Genomic DNA, 13,251 nt, shown 5'->3' with positions numbered 1-13,251 from the left:
ATTTTAATGAATGGTGGCACCTAAAAAGTTGAAATGTTTTCAACTATCAACATCAAGGAAGTCAACTGTCATTTGTGTTTTTTAACAAATAAAGTACACAATCATCTAATTTAGGTCAACATAATGAGGTGGAAATAGGAGAAACTAGATTGAGTCAAAACACAACCACTCTAATATTCTTATGCTTCAATATTTTCCTGCTAAAGTCTAACTCTTTGACGATGATAGATCCAGATTGATACTGTAAGTTGTAGTAATTTGCTTCATTCACACAATGGAGGAATTGTGTATGCAGAGAATTGAATACTTCTGAACAACTCTGAAACAAAAACACAATAGAAACTTCTCTAAGAAGTCGAGCTAATTCCAGCTAACATGGAGAGTTTGAAAATAAGAGATGATCAGACTCGCACACTAAGCAGGTTATTTGTAGGTGGAAAATTTGATACTTATACAAGAAAACAAAGTATTGTATAAGGTAGATGATTTTGTGGGGTGCCTCAGAAGATATGTCAAAGTGCACTATTTCCTCTTGTTGAGTCAGGATTCGTATTATGAATTATTTTAATAGTATTATAGTATAGTATCTTACATCAATGATGGTACAAAATTAATTAACAATTGAATTGATATGAATAATAGAAGTTTTTCTTGACATTAAAAGGTGACTTTGATACCACATGGCCGGGTTAGTCGCCGTCTATTCCAACATTATCCTCATTCTACATATCGATCTAACAGCATGTCAAAGTACACCTTAAGTATTGTCAACTTTGTGATACCACATAGTTGACTTTCAAATGAAGCTAAGTCCGGCATGATTCTCTTCATTCCCCATTCATATGTAAAACCTATATCATTTTACATGTGAATTATAACATATCTTATGAGACGATTCATGAATCATCTGACTCGACTACTATGAATTTATTGACTATGTTTATTAAAAAAAAAGTCAAGGATTTTGGCACTGAACTAATAGTTCGATTCATATTGCTCTCATAACAGCAGTGAGTAAAAAGTGCACATACATATACAAAGGATTATGCAGCCATAGAGAAGTTATCCTTGAAGTTTTTATCGAAACATTGATCAATACAGGATGATGAATGCTACTACAGCTTATGATCTCATATTTAATGAAAAGAAGATAAACGTTAAACACGAGATTTAGTATGCACAGAGAACCTTAATTATGCAAGAATATGTTTACAGTTTTGCAACAGCACCTGAAATGGTGGAATCCAGTAAGATGTGGCTATTCTTTGTACCTGTAAAGATGTAGATAGATATAGCCGAAGATGGCGCCAAGCAGTTTTATCAGCAAATCACAAATTTAAATGAAGAGAAACAATTTAAGTAACCTACCTAGAGGCATTTGAACATTACTTTGAGGATGATGTACTTCCAAGTTTGGCTTGAGTGCTAGATAAAACCTTGTACATTGGTTCTTGCAAGGAGAGCCGAAAAAGTTGAATGACGATATAAGCACACGTTGTGATGCTGGAGGCAATAATCGATATCAGTGATGCATGTTGAGAACTAAAATACTTGCAAATACAGTCATTTGGGAAGTGAATTCCTTGCCCTGACACTCTGAAAATCTAAAACCAGAAAGTTTACTTTGGTCTCTCTCTAGCACTCACGTCTTCACTCCAAATTAAGTTGTCTAGTTAAAAAAAATTATGATCTCCAATCCATTCCATCTTACATATTTCATGTGTAAAAAAAAATAAAAATTGAAGACGACAATTTTAAATAAGAACTGTGATTGTCGACTCTGCAAATAAAGATGCAACCATACAACAATTTTAGCCATTATTTGGACAATTTATTTTGGCTATTCAGCATGCCAATAGTCCTGCATGGAATGGTATTCGGAATCCCTTGCATATCAATAAAAAAAAGAATGAAGGTCAATCATGGAGTCACTATGGATTGATACCGAAATGATCACCTCCTATAGGTATATTCCGTGAAAAAAGTAAATTTAGATGGAATACAGGTAGAAAACGAGCAGCACAAATCTTATCAAGTTCAACAAATCTTAAAGCTGCTCTAGAGCTGAACATGCAATGAATCAACTTTCTATGTTTCTTTCGACCCTTAGGTCCTTGGCAACACCTTGATGTGGTTTAGGCAGTAGGATTGTAAGTTCTGGTGTTTATTCCAAGAAATCGAGCAATGGAAATGTAATATATGCTTCTTTTGTACCATATAAGTTACCTGCCAAAGCAAATCAACAAGCAAATCCAAATAAATGCAGATATCCATGTTGGCTCCTTATGAACAACCCATACCTGTACAAAAACTTAGATCAGTTTTGGTTATTCAATTTAAACCAACAAGAAAGCTCCATGTACTATTTGATTAACACATGCTCATGAATAATGTGATATACTAATAGAGTTAGATCTTTCCAAACATATTAGACAGAGCTATTTAGACGTGTCTCTCTTGCTCATTATGCAATCTAAATCAGAGAAGCATGGCTATCAAATATAGAACAATGTAGTTGTTGCAGGTGGTTGGAGTAAAGAATCAGTAAGCTCTTGCTTATGACTCTTCGAGTAGGCATGCCAAATCAATTCAACTAGGAAAACAGGGCATTGCTACCACCATCCAATTTGACTGAATCCTATGAATGAGTTGAAGAAACAACCACAACCAACATACTAAGAAGCTCTGAAAATTTTCATTATCACAATCAGTACCCAAGGATCATGTGGCCAACTATATTGTACAACTATGAACCAAGAAAATAAAGCAAAAATAATCAGTGTATTGCGAGGCAGGTCAAAGTAATAACTTCAAGAGGTGAATTATCTTATGACCATGATAAACTCCCCTATAATGGATCTAGAAATGGTCCCAAAGATCAACAATGAAAAATCTGAATCATGGATGAAAACTTTAAGCATAGATAGCTCCATCCAAATGCAAACTGATTGGCACAAATACCATGAAAATTCATAGATGGCATACTTACTGATATAACAAGGACATTAATGTAGAAGTCAATTAAGGTAGCAGCCATCCACCTGTGCACATTTTAAGATGAATATCAGTTTAAAAGTTAACACACGGCTAAGTCTCTTAGTTTTATGGGAAAACATAAGAAAAACCAACCAACACTTTATCTAAGGATTAATATGACTCGACTAATATGACTCGACTAGAAAAGGGCAGTTTAGTGCATGAAGCACCCGCCAAGGCGGGGTCCTAGGGAAGGGTATATTGTACGCAGCCTTATCCTTCTTTGCAAGAGGCTATTTCCAAGACTTGAATCCGTGACCTCTGGGTCACACGGCAACAACTTTACCTAGTTTATCAAAAGTTAAATGTTGAATTTTTAGTGTCATCCTTGTTTGTGTCAATTATTTAAACAAAATATCCCTGGCCTATCTGGGAAATATATTGGGAAAATGCAGAAACCAACTTATTTATTTTAATTTTATTAATACTTACTTCTAAGTTTTGAGAATTTTCATGAGTATACATAATATGGCGGAGAATCTAGACAAGGCAAAGGGAGAAAGGGACAATCAAGTTCGTCCTTCCTATGTTTCATAATCTTAGAAATGAATTTAACCTGTAAAGATCAAAGAGAGATACTCTCCAGCATTGCATTTGCATGTAATAACATATCCTTCTTGAAAGTATACAAATTTTCTTGACCATAATAAAATGCTAATCAAATTTAAATTAAGCAAAAGATAATAATACTCACGGTGTCAACAAGTCCATTCGAAAAGGAAGTCCATCTGTTGCTACAGTATAAACAACAACTGCTAACACAAATACACCCAAGGTGCTAAAAACAACTCTCCCAAGAATAATAGATGAGCATTTTGCATGACAGTCATGATCCTCCCTGAAAGCAATCAGAGATAACATCATATAAAAGTATGAAAAAAACAATGAAGGGGAACGAGGTGTCAAGAGAAAACATTGCTTTTAGTTCATTATGTTACCACCATACTTATGCTTAAAATTGAACCCAGGTAGTCAAGGACGGATTCAGAAATTAGAGTTAGGAGGGGCTTGAACATAATACATTTATACAATAAAAAAGTCATTATTCAATGAAGTGCTTGCTATATTTTGAAATATAAAATTTATCTATAATATAATATAATATATATCTATCTTCTTCGTTAAATCTTGTTTAATATAAAAGATCAAACAATTAGTAAGAAAGTGATTTTCTATTTTATTACAAAATATCTATCTTTACATACTTCATTATTAAAAATACTCGCTCGGTAATGGTGGTAAAAATAAGTTAAAAAATTTCCATTATACTTGATATTATTTTATCAAAAATTGTTCAGAGAAAGGAATCTTCTTTTATAGGATTTTCTCTTTAATAAATTTCATTTTATTTTATCCTTTAAAAGTTCTTTTCGATTAACATTTTAAATTTTAAAATAAATTTATTATTTTTTATTCCTCTATTGATTATTGATATAATTATTTAATCTATTTATAATAATATATTATGTATATATTTATTGTCTGTTATGTTATTTTTTCTATTAAAAAATTTAAAATTTGTGTAATCCAATACATTATATTATTTAAGATTAATTAGACTAGCTAAAAAAAATTAAATTATGTTATATAATTAATTGTTAAAGTTATTAAAATTAATTTTAATATGTACAATCCATTAATATTTTGAGATAGTGTATATTAATTTCAAATGTTATCATTGTATATTACTAATTTCATTGAATTAAGTTATTTGAATTATATTTTTAAATATTTAAATTATGCACTCTGTTTTTTTTTTCAAATATCAAATCACTTATTAATTTATCAAAATACTCTTCTATGCTCTGTCTCCTCGAGTTCCTAATCCTATCAGCTACCTCCGTCGGCAGAGACACATCTCCGATCGAAGCCATGCATGCAAGCACACCAAAGTTAAATATTTCTGCTAACTCCGTTCCTTAAATTTTCGCCCTTTTTCGTTGGAGATTTCGAGATCTGATTCTTCGTCCTGTTTTGAAAAGAAAAATACTAGATCTTTCCAGATCTAATTTTACCATCTCATTTTCCTTATATTTGCGAGAGAAGAAGAGAAGAAGACTAGAAATGGGTTTTGCTTCCGGATCTAGCAACAAGATGACATCTTTCTTTGGATCTGCCTTTTGGTTCCTTATTTTGCCTAGTCTTACTTTGATCCGGCGACGGATTTTATCTACCTGGAAACTACCGTCATGAGTATCCAGTCAGAGAGATCCTACCGGCTGTTGGTGAAACGAATTTCATTTCAACTACTACAGTCTTCCATTCCGCCGCCCCGAGATGGAATCAAGGACCGCACCAAGAATATAGGAGAGCTCTTCATAGGAGACGGAGGAGCAGGGCTGGGCTATAGCCCAGGATTGCCTTGCTGTAGGTCCGTCTCTGCAGGTAGTGGACCTGAGAACATTGGCCGCTAGGATGGGCCGCCATGTGCATTTCCCTGATTTACCCAGGTGGCCAGTGGAAAATTTCTGTGGGGCTAGGCCGGTCGCCCACAGGATTAGTCGAGCCAAAGGCTTGGATATCTAGTGTCAGCTAAAAAAAAATTAAACCGCCTATGATGCAATAGTGAACAAGGACTTCTCCCATCCTAATTCTATTGGAATTTTACAACATTTTTGAAATGAAAATATATAAGCATGTAAAGTAAGGGCGGATTATGTTTCCTAACAATCTACCCATATAATCCATGCTAGCACTGCTACTATACCATCCTCTACTAGTCGCACTCCTTCACAAGTTAATCAGATGAATAATTATTTATATTCACAATTTGGACTATAGAACTAGTAATTGTGGGATAAAAAAAACACCTTTTCAAAGATTAGGCAATTTAGGTTTCACAAATAGTTTTGATTGAAAATCATCAAAACCACCCCTCTAAGATGAGACTTTATTATTTGCATGGGTTCCAAAACTTTCACAGGTGCAAGCCTCTATCATTAACTACTTCTAAATAAATTTAGAGATCCTTCAATATGGGCAAAAACACATTGTCAAATAAGTATTATATATTTCCGTTTATGAATAAGCATTTGATACAAACATCATTACATGGAGATAAATTTGGCAGCACATAGTAAATACATAAAAATCCATGCATGGGTTGCTGAGGCTTCGCTCCAGATCAGAACAATACGGTTTCGGTATCGTATCGTATCGTGCCGATATGGTTTTGGTATTTTTTTATTTATATATAGTAATTATTAGATAAATATGTTTATTATGTATAATTTAAAAATAAGTCGCATATTGATTATATATAAGTTCTCAATTATTGAACAACTTAATATTGTTATAAAAAATAATTAAATATAATTTTTTCTTTAAAGAAAATTGATCTATCAATAACTCGAATTAAAATTAATATATCATAATTATATAAATTAACTATTTATTCATTTAATTAATTATTAATTTAAATAATATATATATATATTTAAAATAGTAAAAAATATATCAGGATATTAATTAAATAGTAAAAAAATACTAATAATAAAAAAGTATCAGAATATAAATCTGATTTATTAGATTTTTTTAGAATTTTTAAATAAAATTTAAAATAGTAAAAAAAGAATTTTCATAATATCAATTAATAAAATTTATTAATTTTGTTTAATTTTAAATATATTTTTTATATATTTTATTGGGATAATTGAATTAGGATTTATAAAAATAAATATCACACTTCAGTTAAGAATTATTTGAATTAATTAAATCTTTTTTGGTAACAGCAATGCAAAGCGCGTCTGTCATATCCCGGGGGTATAGTTCCCGGTACCCCACTCGGTGACAATATAATAACAGCGCCGATCCTGCGAGAGGGCACCAGAAGCGTCCTGTGACACTTTCGGAAGCATGGAGGCCTCCAGCAATCGACTCTCATGCGCGATTCTATCGCGATGACGCATGGATGATGCACGCGAAATTTATGCCCATGATGTGCCGGTTTCACTCCTGCACCAGAATGGTAAATACCTCTCGTTTCGGGCGACACGACATGACATTTCAAACACCGAGCTTGCCATAGTTTGATATTAGTGAATCATCCTAGTGGACGACAATAAATGATCTTTGTGATAATAATATGCATAGGCTATGATCAATAGGAGATAATGTAAATAGTTTAATTTCATAAGTTTTATTTTTTCCTTTGCCTACTTCTAGAGACACTTGTGTTTGTATGTTCTATGATTTAATTAATTTTCTCTAAGTGGATTTGTTTCTCATCAAACCTATCTCCTACTCAAAGTATTATAAATATTATTAGCAAATTTGATGTCATTAATGATAACATATACATTTAGTAAATTAGTTAAAACAAATGAAATGGAATTAAATCACTGGAACAATTTCATGAAAATTCTCACCATTTTGTTCTTTCAATTTCAGCAAATACAATTTTTATATTTTTCAAAGAACTATTTCTATAAGGAAAATATGAAATTCAGATACTAAACCTAGCCTAACATTCTCCTTAAGGCTTTGACTACTATGTAGTTATGCATTTATTAACCAGTGGCTTATAATTGAATACAAATGATTTATCCATCATCTACAAGTTCACCAAGCAGACCACAATCATCCAAAATCAGCACAATGTGGTCACACAGGATTGACAAAGAATATTGATGGGGCACTGAATAGGAAGGCAACTAATATTAATTCATCCTCTCTTGGCATAACATCCTGACAAACATATATCATTTTTAGTGGGATGTTGTTACTAGTGAGTGAATAACATTTGTACTTGTTTGTGTATTAAACCTAGAAAAATACACTTTTGAGCATAAGGCCAAAGTTTCCTTATCCAATTCCCAGGGATATAGTCATGAAGAAAGCATACATGCCTAAAAATTTTCAAGGGAATTACATGCAAGATGGAACTTGAGTGTCTAAAGGTGTAGAAATCCTGATACAGGAGCACCCTAATCAGATATTTGTTTGTGACTTGTGCTAATAAAAATCTTAGCACAATTATGAATTCTTGCAATACCTTCATGTTGATCTAGAGTTACAAGCATGCTGTTGATGACACAACTAGAGAATCTTTGTGAACTTGTATGTGAAATTAATGTTAATAATGTGATACCTCAACAAAAGTTGTCTCAGAGAAATTTTTGGATCTTGAGATGAAATATTGAACAGCTTCAGGGTAATATAAGCACAAGTAGCCACACTGGAATTCAAATAAAAAAGACTAGCTGTTAGCTCATGAAGATTTGACTTGCTACAAAATACTCACAGGACCAAAAATGTTGCTCGAATAATCATATAAAGAGAAAAAGGACTATCTAAATTACAACGTTCCAAATCAAGAATCTTGAGAAAAAATAGTATAAAATTCAAGGTAGGCTTTGTGGTCAACACCCTTACGGGAAAGACAAGACATAAATGACCATAAGCATACTTCGCTAAGTCCAATAGTCTTAACAAAAAAGAATATGCATATTTGGTGCCTTTTGACGCAGTTTGATTCTATAGTAAAATAATAATAATAATGATGATAGAGAAAATGAAGAACATAAACATCATATCGGCACGATTAAGCTTGAGGCCATCACTTGTCTAGAACAAAACAAGATTTATATCCAACAATTGGATCGGAAAAATGAACATCGTTGAGCTATATGAAAGCCCATATCATTTGTAATACCTAGATTACTTGATCATTTTGATCTCTTTGATTATGTTAATTAAGATTATCCTTGATCTCCTACTCCTCACATCCACCATTAACTTTAGGAATAATAACATGGAAAAGCCTAAATTATACACTTCATAATGAAAAAGAAAGTGCCCAGTGAAATTTTCTCACGCAAATAATTGCCTTGAATGTCCTCAAGAGACAATCATATATCAATATCAAAACACAGGAACAGAATATTCCATTACGATAGTAAGGATATGATTTAAAAGATATGCTAAAAATCAAATAGATAAGATGTACTAATTTCACTCTAGAACTTAATAGTAATTCCATTACTATAGTACCTGCCAAAACATACTAAAAGAACCACCCACATAAGTGCTTTTATCCAAGTTGATTCTTTGTAGACAACCCAAACCTGACATGACATTAAGGTGGCAACAATAATGCAAAAGTTAACAGCCTTGAATTTAATGATATACTGTTGCTGATAACAGAGGCATCAAAAATTTAAATTAGATACCATTGTAATTTTAATCTCTTAATAGCAGTCTTACCTATTTACTTGGGCAGATGAATAGGCAGGAAGACGAAAGAGGGAAGGGGAAGGAATTAAGCCCAAATAAACAAACAATTAGGTAATTAATGTGTGAACATGGTTAAGTACTAAAATGTGTAATCAATAAATTTCATAAATGATATAATCTAATTTTAGAAGTTATTCTAGTTTTAAAAAAATTCTTTCTGCACGATAGGTATGAATGCATATATTGCCATTGACCTAATTCAAAATAATTTTCATTAGGACACTATTTCTTGAAGACAAGTCATCAGGACCACTTGATGCGACGGTAGACTAAGAGTATCAATAATATATTTATCAGTTGTACTGAATTGAATACTTATCATGCCACTTTGAGACTATGTCTATTCCAAGATGATACAGGGAAGATATTTCAAGTAGCAAGCTCTATGATGCTCTAACTATTCTTCCTTTGTCACTGAAATGTATGGACCAAACACAAGGTAGAATAGACTGATATGCCCTGTCAAACTTCCATTTTCTATTTGTATATGCCCAACCAACATTTGTGCAGACGAAACAAAGAATGGCAGCACCAGCAGCAGAAAAACAATCCAAAGGTGGAAATAAGAGAAACAATTGGAAGACAAGAAAATAACAATAAAATGTAGAAGTATTCCGTTATAATATTTTGGTTGTGAACCATATAATTTATTTTGATACAGATCACTTGTATTAACATAGCCCAAATTGGAGCAGATCATATGCCACACCCATGTTTGAGCAACGTAGACTATTATTAAAATGTTCTGATATGGGGGACCGATAGTATCATGAAGATCAAAAAGCCATTGCAATGATAGGAACGTTGCATAATAATTATCCAAAAAGGTCAAGAAGATAAATAAATAGGGAAGAGCACTATCCTGATAATAATAATAATAAAAAACACTATAATAAAAAGCATAAACTATGGTATGCTTATGCTCTCAATTTTTATGCAAGAGTTCAAGAATGCAGCAAGTACAACCATGGCCAACATATGCATTTGATTTTTCACATTTGATTTTCAAATTTGGTAGTTTGGCTAACACCTATAAATAAGGATTTGGAATCACAGCTTTCCCTAAGTTTTTAGCACCAGAAATATCTTTTGAATGTTAGTTTGCAAATAATATTATATTTAACCAATATGTGTAATTCATCTTGTCCTTAATACTATGCAACTTTCGACACCTTGGGGTCTATGTTATTATGGTTTGGATGAAAAAAATATGACTAGCACAGCTATTTTTAAAATTTTTACACATGACCAATAGGAATATTGAGGATACCCTGGAGTGTTGGTGTCCAACTGTTAGTATCAACAAAAGTCCGGACATGGTAAATGAAGAGTCTTAAGTATCAAAAAGTTTAAACTCTAGATTTAGAAACAAGTCTAACTTCCAACTCAAAAAACAACAATGGACTAGATCAGCATCAATTCAAATCCTGGTATGCTTTGCTAAGAATATTTCTGCTAAGAAAATTTAAAATCATGAATCACCAACAAATGATAGGCCAAGAAACAAAAGGGTAGACAACCTAAATTTAAATGGAAAGGGATGCTTTGCAATTAGGAGGAAAAACAGTGAACTAATATAATCTAGATCTTCAAGTTATTGTACTTACTGCTATAGCAACAACATTGACATAGAAGTCTATCAAAGTTGCAATCATCCACCTAAAGCCAGAGAAAGAAGCACATGTCAAGTTTATTGGTGAAATAACAAAATACTAGTGGTGCTTGATACCAGATCAAAAGTAGGTTCTAAGAATAAATCAGATGCATTTCATTACGCCACTAAATTACTGGTGAAATTATTTGCACTCAATAAATCATATGGACTTCATAAGCAAGTAAACCACTAAATTATTGGTCAAACTATCAGCAGTCAGAATAACCATATAGACTTCATAAATAACTAAACCACTAAGTTTCAGGTGAAATTTTTTTCACTTCATGTAAATGTCTACTACAATTATTATCAAGTAAGTTGCTTTGTATGTAGTTGTTAAGACGGAGAGAAAGCTTCATTTCCAATCATCACCAAGCCATGCTGGTCGCAACTATTTGGGGGTGACTAATTAATAATCATGCTAATCCAAATTAATTAACATGAAAAATTGCAATCAAACTGTTATCTTGGTTGTGTGAATCACTCCAAAAAAATTAGTACATTCCTATTCTTGATTTATAACTTAACCGACTCACAAAACTTTCCTTAGAACCACCAATCAGAGATCACCTAAACTCCTACCAGCCAATTTAGTAAACTTCTAGCTAGTTCATTTATTCTCAAACATCCTCGATCTTATTTCTCTCCCAATCTAGTGGGATAAGGCTTGGTTTATTGTTGTATCCTCAATCTTATTTCTCTGCCTCAATCCCTCACCCAAACAGATCCACTCTTAGTCAAAAATATGTTTTCCAAATCATCATGTATGCCAACATTACACTTCACAATGTTAGTGACTCAATCACATCAATTCAACACAAGATCCTTAATATCCACTCAGGTTTCAAATCTTCTTATCACTCATACAGACTAAGCAGTGCTGCTAGTTCCAGTCCTCTGGCGATGAGTGGATTTAGTCATATTCAAAAGTTTTCCATCGGTTAGTAAAAGATAGAGCATCCAACGTTCATACTTCTACAAAGACCGATAAAGAATTCCCTGTATCATTCACATCATACTTCAGAAATACCACTACTACCTCCAAGAAACATCTCTAAACAATAGAGGTCCCAAGATAACTTACGGTGTCAAGAGCTCGACTCGAAAAGGCGAACCATCAGTCACCATAGTGTAGACGAGGGTAGCCAACATGAAACATCCCAATGCACAAAACACAACTTTGTAGGCTATCAAGCTCGGAGATTCCGCCATGATCGTCTCTGCTAGACAAATGTCGAAAAGCTTCCACCTTTATGATTCTTAATGTCAAGAAGGGAAGTAAAACAAGAACACGAAAGATCAGAATGTGAAGGAGAACGCTACACGTCATTCCGAGAAAGGAGCGAGAATCTCAACCACACAAAACCGAAAAAGTAACCCGCAAAGTATAATAAAGTATTCTTACCTTCAAAACACCACATCCGACATCGGAATGGGAAACTCGTACAAGCTGCCGCCGGCAACCATCGCGACAGGGCGGACGACCCAACCTCGCGTGCGGCCACCGCCTCTCACGAGGGGGCATCACCCGCACCGCCCCTCTCCGCCAATCACAGGAAGGTTGCGGCCCTCATTTCTACTCTCTTCCGTGCAACCGCAGCCAGCCACCGCCATGTACAAGTCGCCGCCAGCCGCCGCCTTTTTCTTCAGCCAAGGCTCCGCCGCTCCTCCCTCTTCTGAACGGCTCACCTGACGTCTTCCCGCTTCTATTTGACCACCTCTGAGCAGCCACAGAACTCGAATTACCAGCATCGTGAGCATACAGAAACAAGCAAGAGTGATAAAATATAGAAGAAGAATAAAGCAACTAATCAGTTACCAAAACTCTGTCTACTCAGTATCATGAGCACAGACTGTACGAGTTCTCAAGACAAATTTTTTCATTTACATATCATAAAAAATAATAATCTATAAATAAATTTTTATGAATTATTTTAAACTATTTTTTATTCATCTGAATGCAAGAAAATTTCTTTACTTGCCGTAAAAACTTTACAAGCTAACAGTCCAAAAGACGGTAAACGGGGATAACTCGGATTCGATTTCACGTTGGATATTTTCAAACGTATGCGATGCTCAAATTACTAGTGACATACAGTTGTTGGGCCCGTGCAGCATTATACCGGTGCAATGTGCAAAACTTTCGTACAAGATCATCCATCTCCCATATTAATCGGGCAGTGAGGTTCGATTCTAAGCTGATGTATTTATAATTTTTTTTTTACTAAATAGGATGCGTAATTAAAAGACGTTAGACTTCTAGATTATTCATCATGAGTATTTTCAGATTTTTTACTTCCTCCGTGTTGACTTAGGACGAATTGACG

At 33.6% G+C, this 13,251-nt stretch overlaps 1 protein-coding gene across 5 annotated transcripts; it reads right to left on the bottom strand.

The window, feature by feature from the left end:
- Nucleotides 1-12,766, bottom strand: LOC122001295. Of its 5 annotated transcripts, none has more exons than XM_042555970.1 (11): nucleotides 12,330-12,749; nucleotides 12,009-12,144; nucleotides 10,878-10,929; nucleotides 9,028-9,101; nucleotides 8,126-8,212; nucleotides 3,731-3,874; nucleotides 2,990-3,041; nucleotides 2,227-2,300; nucleotides 1,390-1,503; nucleotides 1,230-1,271; nucleotides 1-319 (listed from the first exon to the last, which is right to left on the bottom strand). In XM_042555970.1, exons 1-10 carry the CDS (start codon nucleotides 12,343-12,345, stop codon nucleotides 1,259-1,261), a joined length of 762 nt encoding a protein of 253 aa, XP_042411904.1. In that variant the 5' UTR covers nucleotides 12,346-12,749; the 3' UTR covers nucleotides 1-319; nucleotides 1,230-1,258. The 5 variants fall into 5 exon arrangements, 4 of the variants coding, with proteins under 4 accessions (XP_042411904.1, XP_042411903.1, XP_042411905.1 ...); XR_006117310.1 differs by having other exon boundaries at nucleotides 4-319; nucleotides 1,369-1,503; nucleotides 12,330-12,743; XM_042555969.1 differs by lacking the exon at nucleotides 1-319 and having other exon boundaries at nucleotides 1,012-1,271; nucleotides 12,330-12,766.
- Nucleotides 12,767-13,251: the final 485 nt, after the last annotated feature.

This window comes from Zingiber officinale, chromosome 7A (genome assembly GCF_018446385.1).
Source record: "Zingiber officinale cultivar Zhangliang chromosome 7A, Zo_v1.1, whole genome shotgun sequence".
Taxonomy (NCBI): Eukaryota; Viridiplantae; Streptophyta; class Magnoliopsida; order Zingiberales; family Zingiberaceae; genus Zingiber; species Zingiber officinale.
The sequence above is the reverse complement of the archived record's forward strand: the minus strand, read 5'-3'. Positions and strand labels throughout refer to the sequence as shown.

What these genes read in the sequence shown, in the direction of transcription:
- LOC122001295 (XM_042555969.1), bottom strand. An exon ending in CGAGTCGAGCTCTTGACACC is followed by an intron (nt 10,930 to 12,008) that starts GTAAGTTATCTT and finishes CTCTGGCTTTAG; the next exon opens with GTGGATGATTGCAACTTTGA. An exon ending in TTAATGTCCTTGTTATATCA is followed by an intron (nt 2,301 to 2,989) that starts GTAAGTATGCCA and finishes GTTTTTGTACAG; the next exon opens with GTATGGGTTGTTCATAAGGA.